The sequence below is a fragment of the Psammomys obesus genome, unplaced genomic scaffold, assembly GCF_907164565.1.
Source record: "Psammomys obesus unplaced genomic scaffold, mPsaObe1.curated_primary_1811, whole genome shotgun sequence".
Lineage (NCBI taxonomy): Eukaryota > Metazoa > Chordata > Mammalia > Rodentia > Muridae > Psammomys > Psammomys obesus.
Genome location: NW_026593286.1, coordinates 2,294,175 through 2,318,623, shown reverse-complemented (window position 1 = coordinate 2,318,623; position 24,449 = coordinate 2,294,175). Strand labels below are relative to the sequence as shown.

Here is a 24,449-nt window from a genome sequence, read left to right as displayed (position 1 = left end):
AGCGTGTGTGTGTGTGTGTGTGTGTGTGTGTGTGTGTGTGTGTGAAAGAGAGGGAGAGAGAGAGGGAGAGGGAGAGGGGAGAGAGAGGGAGCAGGGACTTCCACCTCCAAAAGACTGACCCACTTTCTGTAACAATGTTTTTGTAGCAGTCCAACCCTTTGTTGGTTTGTGTAGGAGCCCCGTGGCTGGTCCCCAGCTGTGCTGGGCGTGTCTGAGCTGCACAGAGGCGTCCTCGCAGGTCGGAAGAAAGCTTCCTGTGACTCTCTGGTGACATCTCGCCTTTTTTCTCTCTGGAAAATTTTGAAGACCGTGGTTTCCTTTTTCAGATTTCTCTGCAGGTACCAAGTCAACAGTGGACAATGGCACCCTGAAAGCATAGTCCCCAGCTGCTAATGGGTTCGTTCTGGCCAGCTGGGAACCACTGCAATCCTCCTGCAGACAGCAGGCTCACTCTCAAACCCAGCATAACCCACATTAACTACAAGGGGACAAATCAGGGTAGACTGAGCATTTGGGGACAACCTTCTAAGTCTCAGAAAGTTGTATCTTTTTGCTTTTTTGGGTGTTTGTTTGCTTACAACATTTCACTGCACTCAATAAAAACAGCCACTCATGCTCCTTCTGCATGAGGACCCCAGGAGTTCCCAGGGCGAACCTGGCCTCATTCAGCAGCTTCTTGCAGTGGTATAGACCTGTTTTTTTCCCCACTCAATGCCAGCATTATGCCCAGTATCATCTGTCCTAATTTTATAACAATTGCTAAGCACATATAAATTTTATCTATTTGTATTGAACAATGAGAATGGCCTATATTGCTAAATGAATATTGAGAAAACATGCCTGGATCTCTGTCTCAAAGAAGACCAGATATGGGTGTGTCTTCCTCATCATGGGCTCACGTCAGGAGCGATGTTCCAACCGGGCAAGAGTCAGTCACTTCTGGAGAGTCCAGGCCCTGTGGGCACAGCTCTCCAGTCCCAGACTAGATCTGCCATCAGCCAGCCACAGGATGCTCATAAAGACTCAGGCCTCAGTGTGCTCCTCCACAAAATGGAACTGATACTGGCAGCTCCTCTGAGGGTCTGTGTGTGTGTGTGTGCGTGTGCATCTGCATTTATGTGTTTGCACAAGTGCAGGTGTGCACGCACAGACATGGGAGGCCAGAGGTTCACACCAACCCTCTTCCTCAATCACTCTCCACCTTGTCTACCTAGGCGGGGTCTCTCATTGTAGCTGGAGTTTGCCAACTCAGCTAGCATAGCTAGCGGCCTTGCTCAGAGGACCCCCTGCAGGAGGGCCACCATCTCTGCTTGGCTATGTGGGTGCTGATGATCCGAGCTTCATCCACTGAGCCATCTCGCCAACGCTGCTGTGTTGTGTTTTGTTTTAATTTAATTAAAAAAAAAACACCATGGGAAAACAAGGAATTGAACAGCTCTTCTACTTTTAAGCACACACACAGCATTTTGCACAGTTGAGATTCAGCCCCAGCAGCTGAGGACCAAAGGGCTAACAGCATCAGCCTGTCAGGAGGGACCACGTTCAAACCACTGTCCTAAGGGACGGGGCGTGGGCATCACATTGTGGTTTGGTTGGCATTTCCTTCACTCACTTACTCCTGGGTGCAAGTGGGGAGGCACTCGCCACAGGGAGCCTGTGGAGGTCAGAGGGCAACCTTTCAGAGCCAGGTCTCTCCTTCCTTGCTGCTCTTTGTGGAGGGAGGATCTCTTTCTTGTTTCTCCAGAGCAGCTGGCCTTTGAGGTCCTGGGGGACTCTCCTGTCTCCACTTCCCATTCGGTGCTGGGATGCATGTCACCACATCTAGCTTTTCATGAGGTTCCTGGACTCGAACTCAGACCGTCAGGCTTGTGTGTGCTTACCCACTGAGTCATCTCCCGGCCCCTTGCCCTGCCTTTCTCTAGTTACTAACACACCAACCATCTTCCCGTGGACTTGTTCACTTGTATACGTTCTTTGGAGCAATGTCTATTTGCGCTCTTTGCCTGTTGTTAGCTGGGGTGTCTTCCTGGCTTGTCTTTTCCTGGGATTCTGAGGATTAAGGGAGACAGTTCCTGAGAAGCTCGTAGTGTGTCTGCCACTAACCAACAGTAAGCTCGAAAACTGCCTGGATGGGAAACACTACCCCTCGACGGAAGGTGGACGGCAGAAATTTCCAGCAGGCTCCCAGCTCCTGCTACTTCCTACCTTTCCAGGCCTCAAGGGGCCACACGATACCCATTTTGCCCTTCCTACATCTCAGAGTTCCAGCTAGCACCACCTAGCTTGGTCTCCGCACATATCTGGGTCACACAGCAGAGCAAGGAGTGTCGGTTTAAGGTCTGACTTAACAGAGTCAGAGCAGATAGGAACTCTTGAAAACATGGCTAAACTTTGTAAATAGTCTGAGAATACGTCAGCCTATTCCACTGCTCAGCACAGTATATATAATACATTTGATTTTGTTTTGATAAGGAAAAAAAAAGAAAACAAACTACAAGGTTCCCGAGTTGCTTATTCTGGGAGGCTCACGATGACGTCCATATCATCTGTCCTTGGAAGGCTACTTACCCAGGAAAGATTCTGATGGTCCCTTCAGGCGGGGCTGTATCTTCATCCTCACCCCACCCCCCATTTCCTGAGGCTTCCCAAGCATCCCTGACCTCACTTCTCTGGCTTACCACCAGACACTTTTTTCTTTCCTTTTGCCCACGGGCTATACTCTGAGCCTCCCAAACAAACTTTTTTTTTTTTATCACCCCTGAACCTTGCTTAAAATACCCTTTCTCTAATGCTCTACTGTTGGAATCAAATCAGTTTCACTGCAAACTGGAAACAACATTGGCAGAGATACAGGAAATGACCTCCACAGTATTCAGTGGTGACGTGAACCGGGAGAGACACCTAGGAAGGAAGCTAGAGTTCCATCTTTTTTATGGCTGGTGGCCATTTGAGAATGCTCTGTCACCATGGTCAAGGTCTGTCCCTGAGCTGTCAGGTATGAAATCCAAACAGAAAGGCTTGTACTTTGGTCAAGATTCACATCCAGCTGTTTGCTCCGCTCCCCTCTGTATTCTGTGGGTCCGGGGTGTAATTTGCTTGGTTCCTGCTGTCTGGGCTGGAATACTGGGAGCCCTTGTAGTGCTGCCTCTGTTCTTTTAGGGCCCAGAAGGTCCCAGAGAAGTTCAGTTGTGACCCGCCCCTAGTCTTCTGCTGGGGTAGGAGATTGGGCTGGATTCTGGAATAGCTGTGTATCACTGTCTTTGAGAAAGAGGAAGATTGCATAGAAGGGGGACAACTCCAGGGCTTGACTATTCAGGAGAGTAAGGGACATTTGCCTAGATGTTCCCTTCCCAGGCAAAGGGCCCCATTGCTTCTCAAGCAGGAATGTGGCCTTGGAAGTGAGAATAACTCCTTCCTGGAACTCCACTACCTGGGACTTAATATCGGACCTGATCCTCAGCCAGCTCTGTTCTTTGGCTGCTAGAGTCTGGGCTGTCATGAAGGTCCCAGCCTCTGCAGACATCAACAGAACTGGGTAATTCCGAAGTCTTTCCAAATAGTGGAGATGGCGCCCCCTTCTGGTAAAACGCCTAACCTCAACCAAGCACAATGAACGGTGCCCCTCTTGGGTTTTTACAGCAGCGGGGACTGTCAATTCTCCTCCTGCACCCGGGGCGGCGATCTGTCTCACAAACCTCATTTTAGGATCGATCTGCTTTCTGAGACCACTTTCAGTAGAAACTTGGAAAGTGGGCGTTAGTTCAGCCGACTTCTTGAATACAGGCTGCCTGGGGCGGTGGGTCTGAGACCGATGACGTCGACCAGGCCTCCCCAGGGAGGAGACTACGGAGGTCCACACTCCTGGCAGCCACGGAAGCGAGGGCTGTGACTTGACAAGCCACAGCATCCGCCAGGCCACCGCTCAAGACGTCTTTCTTCAGCCCCTCCCCCATCCATCCAGCTGACGCGTCTAGGGTGTCCCAGCAGCCGCGGGGGCGTGGAGGGTGGGGATATCCAGACAAGAAAACTCCTTGTGGGCCAGGGTAGCCGAGGTTCAGGTGTGTGTGTGGAGTGTATGGGAAGACAGGAAGGCCAGGAGTTCCCCATTGCGTCCCAGGCTCCCCAGGTCTTGACATTAGCCTGCGGTGAACCTTCTGATTCTTACCGGCTAAGATTTCTCACTCCAGCAGAAGTCTTCAAGCTCGCTGAGCCCTGCTTGACCTACGTGCCTTGCCCTCAATTAGCATTTTGAAAGGCAAATAGCGCTTAGTTAACCTGACTTTGGACACTAGTCAACTAGACTTTTCTGGTTAAGTGTTTGCTTAGGACTTAAGCAGCAGGTTTTTTTTTTTTTTTTTTGTGTGTGTGTGTGTGTGTGTGTGTGTGTGTGTGTGTGTGTGTGTGTTTTCCTTTTATTTTAGAAACAGGATACATGCCTTTGTCCCTCCCTTCAGCAAAGTGCCCTGTCGGCTTTAACTATTACCTGGCACAATCCAGAGTTATCTGGGAAGAGACTGTCAATGCAGAACTGCCTAGATCAGGTTGGCCCTTGAGCTTCTCTGTGTGTGGAGGATTACCTTGATAACATTAATTGGAAGACCCAGCCCACTGTGGACAGCACCTTTCCATAGTCAGGGGATACTGTATAAGGGTAGAAAAGTGAACTGTGCAGGAGCCTGTGTGTATTAATCCTTGCTCTTTGCATTGGACTGTGGATGGGTTGCAACTGGTTTCCTCAAGCTCCTGTCACTCTGACTTCCCTACCATGAAGTTATAGTCTATAACCTGGACCCTGAGCCAAATAAACCCTTTCTCCCTTGTGTTGCTTCTGTCAGAGTATTTTATTATAGCAATAGAAAAAGAAGCCAAGGCATGTGCCCAAACAAATGATTCTGTATGTGTCTCCAAGGGTTTAAGCTACTCATTCTGACCCCCAAGCCTAGAGCTTTTAGTATGAAAGACTCAGGCCTAGCTGCTCATGGCCCTGACCCTGCTTTGGGAGGTCCTTTCAGGCTTCCACATGCAGTGAGATTTCAGGGCTCTCCAAAGCTTCTTAAGTGAAAATCTTTTACTACCTGGTAAGGCGACTGGGGACTTCGAAGACCAGGCTTGTCTGCAGCCGTACCGCAGAAGGCAAGGTGCTTCTGGTGACAGCTCTCCCCAACTTCATGCTCTCTGGTGATGAGTAAACTGTATCTCTCTCTGTCTCTCTCTCTCTATATATATATGCATATATATATGCAGATCTCTCTATATATGGGGGGGAGAGAGACCCAAAAATGGGAAATTGGAGGGTGTGTGAGCATGTTTCACACAAAGATGTTCTGATTTCTTGACCCACTCTGACAATTTCAAATTTGAAAGATTGATAGTTACTATTTATTGGGAAATAAATTGAAATGATAATGAAGTATAAAGAATTGAAGTAATTATCCACAACCACAACACCAGGAAATAATCCTGGAGAGCCTGGTGCTACTGGACTGAGATTTTCATAGTCTTTTTCTCTCTTTCTCTCTGTCTGTCTGTTTGTCTCTCTCTCACACACACAGAGGGTGGCATTACTGAGGCCACATGATATAAGGAATATTATAATGTTCCCATTTTTATTAAACCATGGTGTACTTTTAACTTACAGCTAGATTATTAACTCATTGGAAAACCATCTGTAATGATAATCTAGTCACTAACAAATAATCACCAGGTACCTGTGAGGGTTAATGTTGTCCGTGTGTTGGTTAGTTTTGTGAGGTTCTTTTCTTTTCTTTTTGTCAACTTGACACAAACTAGAGTCATCAGGGAAGAGGGAACCTCCACGGAGAAAATGCCTCTATCAGATTGGCCAGTAGGCAAGTCAGTGGGGGCATTTTCTTGATTAATGACTGATGTGAAAGCGCCCGGCCCATTACGGGCAGTGCCACCGCTGGGCTGTATAAGGAAGGGAGCTGAGGCAGCCGCAGGGAGCAAGGCAGTGAGCATCATTCGCCCATGGCTTTGCTTATGGTCCTGGCTCCTGCCCTGACTTTCCTCAGTGAAGGACGTCCTCCCCAAGTTGCTGTTGGTCACGGCCTTTATCACAGCCATAGAGAGCAAAGCAGGACAAGCTCTCCAGCCACCTGTGAGACAAAATGGAGGGCATGCCTGCGAGGGAGTTTCCAGACTGGACTATCCGAGGTGGGAAGACAAGCCCTGAATGGGGCAGCAGCACCCATGGCCTGAGGTCCTGGACTGAATAAAGAGGAGAGTGGCCGAGCAGCAGCATGCAGGTCCCCCTGAATCCCGACTGTGGACACAGTGGGACCAGTTGCCTCTGGTCCAAGCTGTCCCTGTGATCACAGACTGTCCCCTGAAAGAGTCAGCCAGAGCAAGCCCTTGCTCTCTTAGGTTGTTTCTGTTAGACGTTTTATGGCAACAATAAGAGAAGCATCCAAAGCGAGTTGAAAGTAGAAGGGGCTGAGGGCTGAACAAAGCAATTAGGCCTCGGTATCCATGAAATTCACACTTTAGGAGCCACTGGAGAAGGCAAAAAGCAAATGTCATGAGTATTGTCTTGCATTATTTTAATAAAACAAGTGCTTTCATGAAGATGATGTAAGATAACAGGCGGGGAAGGCCAAATGTGATGTTCTTTTAAACAACATTATTATTTTTAATTTTGGTAGATATGTGTGTCTTCGGGTGGGCACATACATGTGAATGCAGGTAACTGTGGAGGCACTGGATCCTCCAGAGCTGGAATTACAGACTATGGGGAGTTACCCAACATAAGTGCTGGGAACCAAACTTAGGTCCTCTGGACATGCAGAAAATGCTCTTAACCCCTGAGCCACCTCTTTAGTCCAAACATGATCTACTTTTGATGCTCAGAAGATGGCAAGGGTGTATCCATATGAAGACCTAAAATAGGAAAAGCCTGGGCTTCTGCTGGTCAAGGTTCACTCATGACCAAAGAGACCAATGGAGGAATGAGCATAGCCTGGGTTGCTATGCCAACCCTACCTCCCCAGGCTGCAGGAAGAGTCTGTTTACTTTGTCGATCAGCCCATGAGCAGTTTATTCGCCATTCATTTCCCACCTGTCTTCTACAATTCATGTGCGAATAGCAACACTGTGACCTTGGAACATGATCTGGAAAATGGAAGGAGTGATCTCGCCACTGGCAGGTTTGGGCAAGTCTCAGAGACCAAATATGCACGGACCCTGACACAAAGCAAGGGCTAAATAAGTAGCAAGTATTTATTATGTGGTATTCATTCATGTGTGAAGCATGCCACAAATATTTGCTGAGTTCCTAAAGCATGGGCAGTGTGTCCTGTCCTGAAGTCTGAGTTCCTTAAGGGCTGGGTCTTGCTGTTACTGTCAGAAGCTCTGCCTTTGGCCAGGCTCCTAGCACAGCCTCACTTTGTGTCCTGCCACCTTTCCACTGTCTACCTAGTGTAGGTGAGTTCCACGGGCTAACTGTAGGTCAAAGATCATGGGCCACATGGAGCTTATTGGGATGCTCTACCTTGCAGGGAGTACTACAACCTTCAGAGCTGCCAGAGCCAACACCACAGGTTTGGGGGCTCAATTTTGCAAGATAGACATCTAAAGTCAAAGTGTTGATGGGACTGGTACTGTTCTAAGGACCTTCTCCTTGGCTTGTAAACGTCTGCCTTCTCCCTGTGGCCTTACATGAGCATTACTCTGTGTGTGTGTGTGTGTGTGTGTGTGTGTGTGTGTGTGTCCTAATCTTTTCTTAAGCGGACACCAGTCAAACTGGATTTGGCATCAGGTGCACTCTAGTGATCATTTAATTTTAACCAACCCTTTAAAGTTCTTGTCTTCAAACTGAGTAGCCTTCCAAGGTACTGGGGATCTGAGCATGGGATTTTAGAGAGACACAAAGGAGCACATAATGGTTTGTGAATGCAATTCACAATGAAAGCAATTCAGGATTATGTCACCAAAAAGGGATGATGAGGGACTGGAAAGACAGCTCAGAAGTTAAAAAGCACTGGCTGCTCTTTCAGAGGACCCAGATTTCATTCCCAGCACCCACATGGTGGATTACAACTCTCTGCAACTCCAGTTCCAGAGGACCCCTAGCATGGGCGCTTCACATGCATGGTGCACAGAAATACACGCAGGCAAACACTCGCATACATAAAATGAAAGTAAATAATCTTTTAAAAAAGAGGATGATGAATAAACTCTCCCCGGGAGCCAGACAAGGTGTTCACTGTTTGGGAAGTGAAAAAACTCTGCAGGAATGGCTGATGTCTAGAAGACAAAAGACAAATGCTGGCGAGGAGTGGAGAACAGAGGGCACTCTTGGTGGGCATATGAAGTAGCACAGCCGTTATGGAAAATGGCACGCATTTTAAAGAGCTCAAAAGAGAACATCTGACCTAGCTATCTATCCCATTCCAGGCATATATCCAACGAAAGTGAAATCTGTATCTTATAAAGCTATATGCATCCTCAAGTTCATTGCAGCATTGTCCGTATGGAATCTGGGCTGGGAATTCAGCTTCATTTTACCTAGTATGCACGAAGCCAGATACCCAGCACACATAAAAATAGGTGTGGAGGTGCACGCCTGGAATCCCAGTACTTGGGAAGCAATAACAGAAGATCAGGAGTTCAAGGTCATCCTCAGCCACATATTGATTTTGAGGAAAGCCTACCTAAAACAAACAAACAGACAAACAAACAACAACAGCAAAAAAAGCCAAAACAGAACAGAACAAAACAAAAATCTGTGGGCTGGGGAGATGGCTCAGTGTTTAAGAGTACTTACTGCTCTTCTAAATGACCCAGGCTTGGTACCCAGGACCCATATCAAGCAGCTCACAATCACCTGTAGTCCAGCTCCAGGGAATCTAACAACCTCTCCTGCTCTCCATAGGCACTTGTATAAAAATGTCTCAAATACACAGAGATACATAAATAAATAATAAATTAAAACGATACATAATTGTCCCAGTTTCTGTTGTTGTCATAAATACCCTGACCCAAGGCAACTTTGGGGCAGAAAGGTTTTATTTGGCTTAAGATTCTGGATCACAGTCCATCATCCAGAGAAGTCAAAGCAGGAACATGAAGGCAGGCCTGGCTACCATTCTATAAGATTTTACCTCTGATCAGGGAATCCACAGCCAAAGAAAAGTAGCAGGAATCATAAGAGATATTTCTGGCTGCAGACGGGCTCGCTCCTGATCAGCTTTCTTTCTGTCTTTTCTCCTTCCTTTCTTTCTTTTTGCCTTTTTTTTTTTTTTTTTTTTTTTTTTTTTTTTTTTTTGAGACAGGTCCCTCTATGTAGTCCTGGCTGTCCTGGGAGCTTGCTATATAGACCAGGCTGGCGTTGAACTTACAGAGATCGCCCTGCCTCTGCCTTCCAAGTACTGGGATTAAAGGCATTTGCTATCATGCCTGGATCAGTTAGAATTCTTACACAATCTAGGATGTTTCTGTCCACAGTGGGCTGGTCTGCCCTATATCAACCAACCATCAAGAGAGTCCCTCCCCCAACATGCCCACAGTTCTGTCTGACTTAGAGACTTGAGACTGAGATTCCATTTCTAGATTATTATAGGTTGTATCAACTTTACAATTAAAGCTAACCAGGAGAGTAATCAATCTAAGCAGCTATTGACAGATGAACACATAAGCAAAATATGATATACAAAGAGGAATATTATTCTGCTGTAAAATAAGGAACTTAACAATGGGCATGAACTTGGAGGACATTATGTTAAATGAAATAAGCCAAGCACAGAGGACAAATCCACATGCTCTCACTTATATGTGGTGAAAAAAAGACACATATGGTAGGTAATGATGCATTAATTATCTGAATTAAAACATTTTTACCATATATACAAGTAGCAAAGTGTCATATTGTATTTTACAAAGCTGTATGACTTTTTATTTTTGAAATATACACTAGTAAATGGAAGAAAAAAAATAAATGCATGAATGACATACTAAATAAATAAAACAAATATTCAAAATATAACTTGCGTTGAGAAGAAGGTGGGTGGCCCGAGTGAAAGGAGGAGTTTCCCAAATTACCTGAAAAGCCCTCCTGTTCCCTTTGCTCTGCAGTGCAGGCCAGGGAACCTGGAACCTCACATATTCTAGGTAAATGCTGTACCACTGAGCTGCCCCCATCTGGACTCTTCGGCCCTGGTCCTCCCCTCAGAAGTGGGCGGGGCTTGTGGCACCCTCCAGATGCATCTTTCTAGTAAGCTCCTTGACTCTGCGTCCCCAGAGAGGAGAGTTTTCCCTTCATTGAAAAGATGCTGTGGTCAGCAGAGCTTAAAGGTGCTGGGAAAGTGGTCTGAGTAGCTCAGAGGCCTTTGGGGGTGATGGGACCTAGACCCCAACCTTGCCAAAATCATGAAAACCATGGGGCAGAACTTTGTAAGAGGGACAGGGCCTCTCCCCAGCTCTCTTTCTCTCTCTGTGCCTCCCTCAGTTTCCACAAGATTGAAATGAAGGTCAGCAATGAAGATGTCAACATCGGGGGCTGGCCATTAGTAGTGGGGACCCTGCTTTGTACTCCTAATTGGGGAAAGTGGGAGCAGCGATGATGGGAGAGGTTTCCCACCAGTGGGAGATGCCTGCTTTTGCTATGCACTCTGCTCCATGGACACGCTCTGGTTGCCACAACCAGGGCTTGCAGGCTTAGAGAACAAAAACTGCAGGGTATTCCGTTTTGAATTACAAATAAAAGAACGGAAAAACAGTCTGCCATAAATTTGTGGTAAACTGTCTTATCTGAAATTCAGATGGATTAGAGATATCCTGTCTTCTATCTGTAGGCTAGGTTTATCTGTCCTCTGCATGCCTCCTGATCCCTACCCTGGTACCTAAATCCAGGCGCTTCTCCAAGCCTGACCCACATCCAGGGCTCTCAGCATCCGCCAGTCTTTGTCTCTGGGAATGTTTGCCTCCTCGCTGGGGGAGGGAGGGCCTGAAAGCCACTCAGCTTTGTGGCTTCTGTTTCCTGGGGTGAGTCACAGCCATGGTTATCTCATTCATTCAGTCAGAAACCACTCACTTTGAAAGCCTCCCCTGCCAGCCTTTTGAGTTAGGAACCCTTTCTTTGCTGTTCTTTTCCATTCTTAATCAGTAAGCATTTCTATGAATTAACTGTTCTCTGCCTTATCTCAGGGCATGATTTAGACTAGTAGCTCCTACTCTGGTGACCTCCAAGACAGCTGGCTCTAGGCTGGCCTCTGCACTTCTTCCCTGGAGGAGGTCCTGGTTCCAGGTATCTTTCTTGAAGTCAGGAATCCTTGGTTACATCTTCTGGGACCTGCTTTCTCAGTGACCAGAATGTTGTCCACTCTCTCTCCAGTATGGAGGAGTAGGTTGGACCAGCAACAGGAATGAGGCTCTGGAAGATACTTGTCAAAGGCTGCCATGTGGTTGCCTCCCCTCAGCGAGTCCTCACAGGGATTGGTTGACAATATTTCCTGTCCTGGATCCTCCCAGAGACTTTGATACGCAGGTGGGTTTGAGGCTCTCTGTTGGCTAGCACTCCCAAAGAGCAGCCAAGCCCTGTACCCTGGGACTCCCCAGGGCCTCTTGCGTCCATTTACTGCCCTGCTCTCCACAAGCTGTGAGAACAGCAAGAATCACCTTCCTTTTGTCGTATGACCTAGGTTCCAGGTCCTCAGTAGAATTCCCAAGGTCAGGTATGTCCAAGTCACCTATGTCCCTACCCTCTGGTCTTAGCCAAGCCAGTTGCTGGCCCTAACTTCCAGCCCACCTCCTTAGCAGGTTTCTTCCCAGAGTGAACCTTGCAGGGTAGGTCCGTTCTCAGGGGCAGTGTTTAGAGATAGGACCTCTGCTCTCTGCGTTCTGCCCCACCCAGAGACCAACTCCAGCCACGGCTCGGGACTGAGAGGTCTCTGAAAGGAGTTTCTGACTCTCCTTTTGTGGCCATGATAGGCGGGTCAGGGGCAATGTCCTAGTTGGGGTTTCTCCGGTTTGGGTCGAGGAACTCCAGATCTCAGGCCCAGCAGCAGCATCTGATCCTAATGCAGCATCGGTGTCGGTGTCGGGGATCACAACCAGGCCTCTCTCCTACAACGCCCCGCCCCCGGGGCGGAAGGCTGCAGCATCCTCGTCTAAGGACCTAGCAACTGCCCAGCTTTGTGACAGCCCTGGTGAGCTAAAGGCACAGAAAACTACAGAAGCACACGTCCCCACGTTCCTCCTCTTGGCATCATTTTCAAGAGTACTCAAGTCAGGGGGTTCAGGTCAGGGGAGCAGCAATGATGGGCTGAAAGGAGCCAAGTTCGTTCTCCAAGTTTTTGTGAAGTGTTATTTTCCTGGTGGGTGTTAACTTTAAACTTGTCACTTTGTGCTCTCTCTTTAGAAAGGATCACTCCTTTCTCACACAGAATGGCCTGGTCTCTGGGCAGCGACGTGCAGCGCTCTGGGGCGGGCCGAGCCGGTTCAAGCAGCTACAGAGTCGCAGCACGCATGTCCTCCCGCGCAGCTAGAGAGGCCGGAGGGGCCGGGCGGGGCCGGGCGCGCGTCCGTTGCCAAGGCCGCGCGGCCCTAGAGACCGGGCGCGGGTGGCACGCGCAGGCGCCTTGGCGAGTTGCGGTGCACTGTGGGATGGGAGACTGGCGCGCCGGGACGGCGGGCATCTCGGGGCACCGGGCAGAGGCGCGGTGCGCGAGGAGGGGCGCGGGCGGTCGCCGGCGGCAGCGCCATGAACGCGGCAGTGGTGCGGCGGACGCAGGAGGCTCTGGGCAAAGTCATCCGGAGGCCGCCGCTCACCGAGAAGCTGCTCAACAAGCCGCCGTTCCGCTACCTGCATGACATTATCACCGAGGTGAGCGCGGGCTGGGTGCGGGCCAGGTCAGGGTCCGGTCGAGGTGGGGTGAGGGTAGGGGTGGGGTCCGGGACGGGTTAAGGGTCCAGGTAGAGGGTTGGGGTAGGGTGTAGGATGGGGTAAGAGTCAGGGTGAAGGTTTAGCGTTACGTGTAGGACGCAGTGAGTTTTGGGGGTGAGGATCCGTGTAGGGTATGGGTTGAGGTAGGATGCGGGCCTGAGTAGGATTCGGGTTTGGGTGAGGGTCAGAATTAGGGTCGGGAAAAGGTGAGTGCCCAAGTAGTATGAGGGTCAGGGTTCAGGTTGAAATGAGGATTAGTCCCAGAATGCAGGTCTAGATGAAAGTGAGGTGCGGGTCATGCTCTGGGTGCTGGTTGGACTGAGAGTGAGGCGAGGATGGAGGTGAGGTCCAGGTCAGGGTTGGGGGTCTTGTTGGAGTCAGGGTAGAGTAGAGGGTGATGGTCAAGTGGTTTGGGTGGAGAGCTAAGGCTCGGGTCAGGTTCAGGTCTGGAGTCTAGAGTCAGGCTGTGGGTTAGGGTGCTGGGGCAGAAACCGAGGCTAGGGTGGAAATGGAGGCCAGGGCTGACATCAGTCTTTGAGACTGAGTCCAGCGACAGGGTCTAGGGCCAAGGGTCAGGTTGCTGTTAGGAGCTGGGCTGTGTATTGGAGGTCTGGAACTGGGCTGTGCTTATAATCAAGGCCTGGGTAGGGTGGAGGTCCTTGTTGGGGCCTGGGTAAGAGCTTGGTGAGGGCCAAGGTGCCTTCCCACTAGCTCTCGAGACCTGCCTTACTTTACCACCGTTTTACAAGGAGACTTCTGGACCCTCTTGAGAAACACTCATTCCCCCCCCCCCCTTCCCATTGTATCTCTTTAGAGCGTGCCTTCCACTTGTTAGGGAGTCTCCAGGAGCTACAGTGGATGAAGTACTTGGCATTGTACAACAGTCACAATTGTGTGGAGGCTGTCAGGGCTCTTGGTAACTCCAGAGCATCGCTGTAGGGGTGAATGCAATTGGCATGGAGCTTCAGAGGGTGCTCTGGGACTTGGGGTGTGGTTGGGACTTAGAAGTCAGTCTCCAGAGCTCAAGGTCTCCACTGATGCTGGCCCCTCATAATTTTTCCTGTCACTCAGCAGGTTGAGCCTTTTAGTCCACCTTTTGCTTTCCTCATTTTGGCCCTCCTATTTTAGCTGGTCATGGGTGCCGTCATGGACCGTGGCTCTGTCCTCTCATCTTAGGTGTGTCTAGAAGTGCCCTGGAATTGACCCACATCCCAAGGGGGCTCTGCAGCCCCGTAGGCTCCTCTCCCAGACTGCGAAGCACTTGCTGCTTTGGAAGGTTTGAGGAAGGGGCTGGCTGTGTAGAAAGCCCTGCAAAGCCGGCAGTTGCTACACTCTGACAAGAAGGAGCCAAGAATTGTTAGCCAATGTGGTGCCGGCCTCTCATGGTGGAGACTGCCAAACCTGTGCTTTTCTTCTGTTAGTGCCGTCAGCTAATGGCTTACCTGCCGTACGCCTGCCTCATCCTGAGATCACTCAGGAATGGACGGAAGCTGGTGGGAGGGAGGAGGACCGCTGAAGTGGAAGCTGACGGCTGACTAGGTAGAGATGAGGAGTGAGGGCTGCTTTCCTATGGACTTTCCTGAGTACAGTGGTGAGGCCAGTCTGTTCCGGCATAAAGAGAAGCACGCCAGCGTCACCTCCTTGAGAAGGGGGTCAGAGTTGACATATTTTCAGATTGCAGGTGGAGAGCCTCCTGGAAGGCTCTTTATTCTCCCTGAACATTGCATCCAAATCGCCTTCATGAGTTAGCTTACTTTATTAAGTAAGCCTCCATTCTGGGACGTGAATGTCTCTCATCACAGTTACTGCTCACAATTTAAACTGCCAGCATCCTGGGAAAACCTGAGCAAAGTCAGTTTCAGGAATGTTAGATCAAGATGCTCTGGTGGTCCACGTACCGGCTGTCTTCTTAAAATGTTAGATCAAGATGCTCTGGTGGTCCACGTACCGGCTGTCTTCTCAAAATGACCCAGCACAAGCCCAGCCCACCACTGTGGCTCTCCAGTCATTTGTTATGGGATGGACTCTTCACGATTAATTGACAACTAGGACAATGCAGTCAGAGTAGCTGTGGCCCCACCCCAGAGGAGGAGGTGCCTTCACATGGAGCTTTACTGCTGCCTGATGTTTTTAGAGCCAGCCTCCCGATACGGTGTTGCCGCGTACCACATGCCTGGCCACCCTTGGCCTCACTAAGCACCACATTCACACCCCGATGTCTTCTGCTGTCTGTTTTCTTGAAAATGCTGTTGCCGCCTGTCTTACTGATTTTTAGGAACGTACACTTGGGAATCTGGGACCCTGGCCGGATGTAGGGTGTAGAGGAATAGAAAATCAGTGTCCTTCTTTAGGGGTAGCTAGGGCTCCAGGTTACCTGTGGGGAGGAGCACTCCAGGAGAGAATAAATGTGGTTGGACAGGGGAACACTCCATTTAGTAAGAGATGGGAGGCTGTTGTAGAACTTCTGGTTTTAGATACCCACGCTAAGTAGCCCCTTTCTTTCTAGAGTCTGTCCCTCTGGTCTGGCCTGAGTGCATTGGAGAGGGGCTGGGTGGTCAGGCCTCTGCTATAGAAAAGCTATTTGTGTCTTCTTGGAGTGCTTTGGTTTGTGGTTCCAAGTTGCTGCAAAGGGACTGTAGCCAGGCCTGGTGTGAATGTTGGCCAGCCTCGGGCTCCTGCTACCCCACATGGCTTTGGTCCCTTTGCTGGGGCCTTTTTGCTCCAACTTGGTGGTAGTTTTCTTTTGTTCAGCGTGTGCTTCCCAGCTGTTTCCTCTCAGGGTCTGTCCTCCGTGGAAAGCTGTCCCCGCCCCTACTGTGAATGTCCCATCACCTACTCAGTGTTGGTAGAGTTGGCTGTCTTCATAGCTGGCTATTCTCTGAAGCCTGGGCCCTGCACTTAGTAGGCATCAAACCTCTATTAAGGATGAAGCAGTTAGAGCTGTGTGTGTGACTGGGTCCTGGCCTCTCCTGAGAGTGGGGTTCAGTGGGTGAGCTCAGTGAAGGAGCTGCCAAGTGAGGTGTGCATGATGGTCCCTTTCTGTTCCTGGCAGGTGATTAGGATAACTGGCTTCATGAAGGGCCTCTACACAGATGTGGAGATGAAGTCAGATAACGTCAAGGTAGGCTCTGCTGTGGGCGCTTTTCTCCACACTCTTGCCCTCCAGAATAGAGCATATTGTACAGGCTGCAGGCTATAGTGTGTATCATGTCTGTGCTGATGGATGGTTGAAAAATCCTGAGTCTGAGACCAGCCTGGGTTACAAAGCAATTTCTAGGCTGGTTGATTTCTGAGTTACGTATACTCTCTTGTTTCATTTTCTCATTTGTGGCAACTGCATACTATGCTATATTTATCTCCTGAAAAACAAAATTAGAGGCTGGAGATATAGCTCAGTTGGCAAAGTGCTTGCCATGCAAACACACAGACCTGAGTTATATACCTCAGCACCCACGTGAAAAGCTGGGTGTGACCGTGTGTGCTGGTGATCCCAGAGCTGGAGAGGTTCTTGTTGACCACCTAGCCTTGCGAAATAGTTGAGCTTTAGGACCCAGAGACCTTGTCTCGGAACACCAAGTAGATGGTTTCTTGAGGAATGAATGGTACCTGCCATTGATCTCTGGCCTCCACATGTACAGGAGTGTGTGTGTGTGTGTGTGCGTGCGTGCGTGCGTGTGTGCGTGTGTGTGCATCTGCAACAACCCCCACATTTGCACTCCCAGAAATACACACGTACATACATCTCTACATATACACAAACAGAAAGAGCAACAGCAACAAAACAGAATTACACCAGGGGTGGTGATGCGTAGCCATAATTCCAGCACTCAGGTGACGAAGTCAGGAGGACTGCTGCAAGTTCAAGGCCAGCGTGGACCCAGCGAGTACCCAGACACGGTGGTGCACACCTGTGTTCCTGGTGCTTGGGAGGCTGAGACGTGAGGGTCATGAGTTTGAAGCCAGTCTAGCCACACAGACCATGTCTCAGAAACAAGCCAAAACCAGATTGTTCTTTTGGTTAATGCTAGCCCATTAGTGGCATTGGAAACTTGACTAAGTAGATTTTTGTGTAAACAATGAAAATTCATAAAAGGTTATGAAAAGTCAGAAATTCTGAATTTGTCATACATCTAAAAATGGTTGTGAATATAAAGAAAAGCCATTTTGTGCCTATTGATACTGAGGATAGTACAAACACTTCAAAGTATTTGTTTAAAAAAAATCACGACACAGAGTTAACAAAATGTAACTAAAAAGAAAAATAAAATAAAAAAAAATCACAATTTTAGGAGCTGGGCATGGTGGCACACACCTTTAATCCTAGTACTCAGGAGGCAGAGGTAGGGGGATCATTCTGAGTTCAAAGCCAGCCTGGTCCACAGAGTGAGTTCCAGGATAGCCAGGGCTACAAGCAGAGAAATCCTGTCTCAAAAAAACATAAACCAAACCAAAACAAAACAAAAAATCAACATTTTATTGTAAAATATTTTTTATTTTTTGAAAATTTCATACATTTATGCAGTGTGTTTTGATGAGATCCATCTGCCACTGCCTCCCTCCAAATCCCTTAGTGCTCCCTACACTCTCTCCGTCCCAGGTCCTCTGTCAGAGCGCTGTACGCTTTCAATTACTGTAGGAGCCATTTCTCCAGCCCCGAAGTACTTATTTTAATGTTTGTCTCTTACATGGAACTATTTCAGGATAAAGACGCAAAAATTAGCTTTCTACAGAAGGCCATAGATGTGGTCATAATGGTGTCAGGAGAACCCTTGGCAGCAAAACCGGCTAAAATTGTGGCTGGGCATGAACCGGAGAGAACCAATGAGCTGCTTCAATTGATTGGCAAGTGCTGTCTCAACAAGGTAGGTAGAGGCCCTCCTGGGAGGCGCTTGTCCTGGACTGGCAGAGCTGCTGTGGGATGCTTTCCTTTGGAGCAGGTGTATGAGTGTGCAGGGCTGCTGCTGAGAGCTGCCAGTGCCCTGGGTGGCTGTGAGGGTGCGCAGCCAGAATGTGCTTTTGATGGGGCTTGAGGTAATAGCTGCCTCAGTTGGCGTAAGTTCTGTAGTTTGAATGCATCAGTGATGTGTGGCCATCACTGTGGCACAGTCTTCATTTGCAAAACTCACATTGTGTACCCATCAGATGCGAATGTACTGTCGCCTCCCCCTCCTCCCACCCCAGTGGCAACCTTCCGCTCTCTGCTACCGTGAGTCTGACTGTCCGCCTATGTGGTAGTGTCTGTCCTTTCACTAGTGGGGCCTCAGAGCTCATCCACCCATCATGGGTCAGTGTTCTCCCCGCTTTGTTAGTGGGTAGATGGCATTGTTTAGCTGCTGTCTGTTAAGGGGCATCTGCTGCTTCCACATTCTGGCCGTTATCCATGGTGCCACTCGGAGTGTAGACTGGAGCTGTCTCTGCAGACAGGTTTTCAGTTCTTTTGGTGTTAAGCCAGGAGTGCAGTAGCTGCGTCTCCTGACTGTTCTGTCTAATTTTGTGAGGAGCTGCCAGGCTGTTTTCCAGAGGATGGCACCATGCTGGTTCCCCGGCTCCACTTTTCCCTCATCGTATAATTTTTAAATTTCTTCTGAAATAGCTGCACTAATACATGTGTGGTGATTGGATCCTGGGATTCTGTGAGAAGATATTTGTATTGCAGCTTGGGTTACTGGACCACACATGTGTCCACACTGATGGTTTGGGTGGAGGGGTGGCAGGATTAGCTTGTGTCGTTAGTAAAGCTGTCAGATGCCGTACTTTGTCACTAACATTTTCGTTTAATATTTTATTCTTTAAATGTCCTTCATGGTAGGAAGAAAATCTGTTTAATGAACTGTCCTTGAATGCTGCACTTTTATTGTTTGTACGTGCTAACATCATTTTCCCTTCCCTGGCATGGCCTACAAGCTCTCCAGTGATGAGGCAGTGAAGAGAGTCTTAGCTGGGGAGAAGGGGGACTCGAGAGGACGGGCCTTACGGACCTCCAAAGCACATGAGTCTGACAATAAGAATGTGAAGGAGGAAGAGTCCAGAACTTATAAAGAGGTGAGTGTAGGTTGCACACTTCTGACACAGCAAGTCTTTATAATTGAAGGACAATATTAACAATGACAGACATGTATGTTTTTTTTTTTTTTTTCAGGATAAAAGAAGCTCTGAGGTAAAGGAGAGGAGCACAAGTGCAGAGCACAAGCAGAAGGAGGAACTGAAGGACGAGAACAAGTCACGGGAGAGGGACAGGGAGAGGGACAAGGAGAAGCCAAAGGAGTCTGACAGAGACCGACACAAAGACGCCGACAAGGACAGAAACAGAGAGGGAGAGCGAGAGAAAGCCAGAGCTCGGGCCAGGCAGGACAGGGACAGGGGCAGCAAAGACCGGGACAGAGAGGCAGAGAGGGACAGGGACAGGAGGGGTGAGGGTGGGAAAGAAAAAGAGAGGCTGAAGGACCGAGACCGAGACAAGGGAAAAGACCGGGAACGGCGGAAATCCAAGAACGGAGAACATTCCCGGGATCCTGACAGGGAGAAAAGCAGAGATGCAGACAAACCAGAAAAAAAGGCATGGTCGCCACCAAGACTTCTTTTTTATTTTAGATCTGTCTGTCTGTCTGTTATTTTCATGTTTTTGTGTGTGCCTGAATGAATTTATGTGCACCATGTCTGTGCAGACCCCCTGAAGGGTAGGAGAGGGAATCTCCACAGCTGCTGCTGGAGTTCCAGGAAGGCTTGAGCTGCCGTGTGGATGCTGGGAGCTCGCCTAACCCATTCCTCCATCTCCAAGGCCCATTGAGGGAGAGCAGGATGTGCTCTCTAAAACGGCATCTGTCCTACTTTTGCCTTTAGAAGACTTTAATTTTTTTCTTTTTGCGTGTATGCGTGAATGTGTGTCATGTATGCTGGAGGCTAGGTGATTGTGAGCTGCCTGATGTATGGGTGCGAGAATAGAACTCTGCTTCTCTGCAAGACTTAGCAGGAGCTTTGCTTGCTTGCTTGCTTGGTTTTGGTTTTTTGAGACAGGGTTTTCCTGTGTAGCTCTGTCTGTCCTGGAATTACTTTGTAGACCAGCCTGGCCTCAAATTCACAGAGATCTGCCTGCTTCTGCCTCCCCAAGTGGTGGGTTAAAGGCGGGTGCTGCCACTGCCTGGCTTTTGATTTGTTTGTTTTTGTTAGTAGGTACTCTTAACTACTGAGCATCTCTTCAGCTCCTGCACCTGTTGTCTTACGGTTTCTGTTGCTGTGACAAAATACCATGGCCAGAAAGCAAGTTGGAGATGAAAGGGTTTATTCTGCTTATACTTCCAGATCATAGTTCTCCATTGGAAGTCAGGACAGAAACTGGAGCAGGGCAGGACCTGCAGGCAGGAGCTGATGCAGAGACCATGGAGGAGCGCTGCTTCCTGACTTGCTTCCTATGGCTTGCTCAGCCTGCTTTCTTATAGAACCCGTCCACCAGCCCAGGGATGACACCACCTACCATGGGCTGAGCCTTTCCCACTGATCACTAATTGAGGAAACACCTCATAGCTGGATCTCATGGAGGCATTTTCTCAACTGAGGCTCCTTTTCTCTCTTCCAGCTTGTGTCAAGTTGACATAAAACCAGGCGGTACACCTTTCATCCTTATAATGGACTTTGGAAAGTTTGGGATTGTGAATTGTGGCTGGTCTTTGATTCTTTAAAGTAATTCAAAGAGATACCAGTTTCTTGCCAGGTGTCTTTTCTTTAAACAATTTTTTTTACTTATACTTTAATTTTTGTTATGTATGGGTGTATGAAGTGTGTGTAAATGTGGGTGTGTGCACACCACAGTGTGGAGGCCAGAGGACAACTTTTCAGAATTGGTTCTCGCCTTCCTTTATCCTGGCTTCTGGAGATCAAACTCAGGTTGCTGGGTTTGCATGAAAAATGCTTCTACCCACTGAACCATCTTACTGGCCCAGTTTTTAAAAACTTTAAATGTTTTTGCCACTTATAATTGTAGTTCAACCACTTAACTTGGCATTATTGTAAGCTTTCAAACATTTAAAATATCCTTAAGCACATACTGTGGTGATACTTAATGTTCGTTGTTGGATTCCTGGCCTAATAGAGTGCCGGCGCATAGTGGGTACGCAGTCGACACTAGGTGAAGGAGTGAATCAAGCTTCCAGGCAAGGCTGTGGGTTCTTCAGGTCGTGAACTCTGGATGGTGTTGATCAGTTAATGGTGTCTTAAGAAGTATCTGGAGTGCTGGAAGGTGAATTCATGGAGGAAGGCAGGGAATCATGCTGTCAAATGTCATCTGTCTTCAGAGTTTGATGTTTCCTTGCCAGGCCTATAGAGAGGGCAGCAGCTTGGAGCGGGAGCCGTTTGCCATTGGCCTTGCTTTGTCTTGCTAGATGATTCAAAGGTCCTTTGCCTGCTGTCATCATACACTGGAGCCTGGCTGTTTCTGAAGGCCGATGCCCTTGCCTTGGCACTGTCAGCCACACGCACAGGTGATGTCACCTGTAGGCGTGGTCTCCCTTGGAGCATGGACAATAACTGGGCCTATTAAGGATTAGACCTACTTTCAAAGATTTTTTTTTTTACAAGACTTCCATTTTCCTGTAATTCATGTTTCATGACATTTTCAAGTACAATTAAGGTTGGCCAGAAAATTCCTCAGCTGCTCACTGCCTCCTGAGTGCAGGTGACTTTGGACTGGCCCTGTATATGGAACACACACCAGTCACTTTTCCCAGTGCTCTGACAAATACTTCACAAGAAACACTTTTAAGGAAGTTTGGGTTTCCTCTGGCTTAGGTTCCAGGGTGTAGTCTGGCAGAGGATACGACAGCAGGCCCTGGAGACTTGGCACAGTCTTGAAGCAGCTCACCTTTTCTTTATCCTCAGCCGGGGACCCCTGCCCAGGAAGCAGTCCCGCCCACAGTCGGCACGCCCTCCTAGTCCAGTTAAATCTAGATAATCCTTCATCCCATGTGCAGAGGTTCCTCTCACAGGTGACTCTAGATCCCAGTGGAGATCAACCTTCGTAGGTTAGTGGTCCTTGTCCAGATGTCCTAGTGGCCCAGTGTGGGCAAAGCATCCTAGAGAGGCTGATTGCCACCTGCTCTGCAGCTGCAGGCCACGGGACACCCGAGATCTGGGTGGGTTCTAAACCCACCTATGGCAGTGTCTTGCTCTGTGTTGCATCTCCATGTGACTGGGAGGGGAATGGGTTCTGTAGGACCAGCCTTGCTGGTATCTTGTGACTGCCTGTGGGTGTCAGTGAGTTTCCTTCTCAGGATCTGGTGCAATGAGACCGTCATGGCCTCACTGCTAGTTGTGTTTAGTGTTCTGCTGGACAATTACTTGTATGTTTGCTATTTAAGTCACTTTAACCTCCCTCACTTTTACACATCCTGGAGTATTGTACTTGGTATTATAATGTACCCTTGTCATAACAACCTGGGTTCCTTGGTGAGTTTTGGAAATCAGTTATTTCTTATTGTTACCTCTTTTTAGTGTCCTAAGAAGACAGTTTTCGTTGAGCTGGGCTTTTAGAGGCACTAGTGTGTTCTGTTGTATTTTGTAACTGCAGATGAAGCATCCCCATGTTATGCTCACTAACGCTGCTGACGCTGAGTCTCTCACAGAGAAAGGCAGTTCCAAAGAGGGCTGTCTGGATAAGGGCCAAGAGCAAGTGATGGTGGTTTTGTTTCAAAGGACAGGAGAACACAGTCAAGTGAAGTTCAGTTTGCTGAGATCTCGTGGTTTTGTTTATCTGGTTTGTCTGTTGTTGATCTGGAGGTGCCTTTATTGAGCGCTGTGAATCTGGGGAACCAATAGTAAAGTTCACTGTGGCTGGAAGTGTCTGCAGATATGTGAGCTACTGTGAGACCCCTCACAAAGGACCCCACTCGTGTTTTGCTACAGTCACTTCTGCCCTGGCCAGTTCCCAGCCCTCCTTTTACTCTCTGTTTAGAAGGAGGAGATGGCCTCAAGTTGCCTGGTAGATTTTGGTGAAGAAAGGTGCAAACACGTGTGCAGTCAGCCGGGTGCCAAGGCGGCACCAGAGCCTAAGCTGCTGGTTCAGCCTTTGCCCTCTGAGGTTAGAGCTAGGGCTGTGGGAATGTGAGGCTGCCCTGACTGAGTAATTACTAATGATCCCATTCCATACCTTCATCATGAATTCAGTGAGGGCAGACTGTCTCCTTTAGTCCAGATCTTTCAGAGAACTGGTTTACGGAATAAGAAGGTATTTGCAGCACTCACATGGTCCCTGACAGTGCTTTCACCTGTGCTATAATGAGTCCTTCCATCTGAGCTTACTCTAGTAGCAGGAGATGCTCAGAAGACAGGGGTGGGTTGGCAGTCACACCACCACAGACTCCTGGATCTTGGGTGTCCTGTGTGATTTCCTCAGAGGCCCTACATGCCCAATGGTGTCTCTAGGTCTCCTGCAATTTTCTTAGAAGACTCCTGGGACTTGTAGGCAGAATAACATGGTTGTCAAACCCAGAGTGGCGATGTGCTATCATGTGAGAGATGGTCTTGTTTGTTCCCCAGGGTCATGTACTGTATCTTGGTTTTCTTTCTGTAAATATTACAGATTTTAACAATTCTGGAGTGTAAAAAGGATTCTTCTTCTTTTTACAGTCAGCCAGCTCAGGAGAGGTGTCTAAAAAGTTGTCAGATGGATCTTTCAAAGATGCCAAAGCAGAGATGGAGGTAACCTTTAAAAACAGCCTGCCTGTCAGCCTGTCTGTCTGTCTATGTCTGCTGTCCATTGCCATGATAAAACACTGACCAAAACCGACCCGGGGGAAGTGAGGGCTTATTTGCCTTATTCTTCCACATCGCAGTCTGTCATCTGTCACGGGAGCCTGGAGGCAGGAACCGTAAAGGAACAATGCTTGCTGCCTTGCTCTCAGGCTCCCAGTCAGCTGTTTTTCTGTAGTCCCAGCCTACCTGCCACAGGTTGTACTGCCCACATCACTCAGCGATCCAGAAGATGCCCCACAGACATGCCCACAGGCCACCTGGTGGAAGCAATGTCTTTCTCTTCTTCTTCTTCTTCCTCCTCCTCCTCCTCCTCCTCCTCCTTCTTTTTTTTTTTTTTTTTTTTTGAGACAGGGTTTCTCTGTGTGGCCCTGGCTGTCCTGGAACTTGCTCTACACCAGGTCAATCTCAGACTCAAGAGACTAGCCTGTCTCTGCTTCCTGAGTGCTGGAATTAGAGGTGTGTGCCTTCACACCTGTTCTAATTAACACTAGGGCATCTTAGTCAGTGCAAATTCTACACCCTGAGGTGCTGAGTCAGTGAGGAAATCACCTATTGCATAGCACAATTTGACTAGTGTCTTGTCCTTGAGCTCTAGGACTGTGTGGCCACAGAGGCAGGCCCCTTCTAGGTGCATCTCACACTGTTTCTCATGGTAAGTGGCACAGACAGATCTAATTGCAGGGCAAGGAGGTTTGAGGGCCTCCACTTGTCACCTCAGGTTGGGGGTGTGGTCACACAACATCACACTCTTTCAGCAGAGTCTGAGAAGTAAGTTCCGGTAGAGCTGATGTACGGTGTCCTAAGTCAT

The 24,449-nt window shown here is 48.7% G+C and overlaps 1 protein-coding gene across 2 annotated transcripts in view; it reads left to right on the top strand.

Moving 5' to 3' along the window:
• Window positions 1-12,632: 12,632 nt before the first annotated feature.
• The window catches only part of Traf3ip1 (TRAF3 interacting protein 1), a 35,803-nt gene continuing 23,986 nt past the window's right edge, over window positions 12,633-24,449 (top strand). For both annotated transcript variants that reach the window (XM_055616608.1, XM_055616607.1), the window contains exons 1-6: window positions 12,633-12,838; window positions 15,951-16,019; window positions 17,599-17,760; window positions 18,803-18,940; window positions 19,038-19,454; window positions 23,516-23,587. In XM_055616608.1, the coding sequence (XP_055472583.1) occupies window positions 12,716-12,838; window positions 15,951-16,019; window positions 17,599-17,760; window positions 18,803-18,940; window positions 19,038-19,454; window positions 23,516-23,587 (981 nt within the window). In that variant the 5' untranslated portion in view covers window positions 12,633-12,715. The remainder of the gene's footprint in view (window positions 12,839-15,950; window positions 16,020-17,598; window positions 17,761-18,802; window positions 18,941-19,037; window positions 19,455-23,515; window positions 23,588-24,449) is intronic.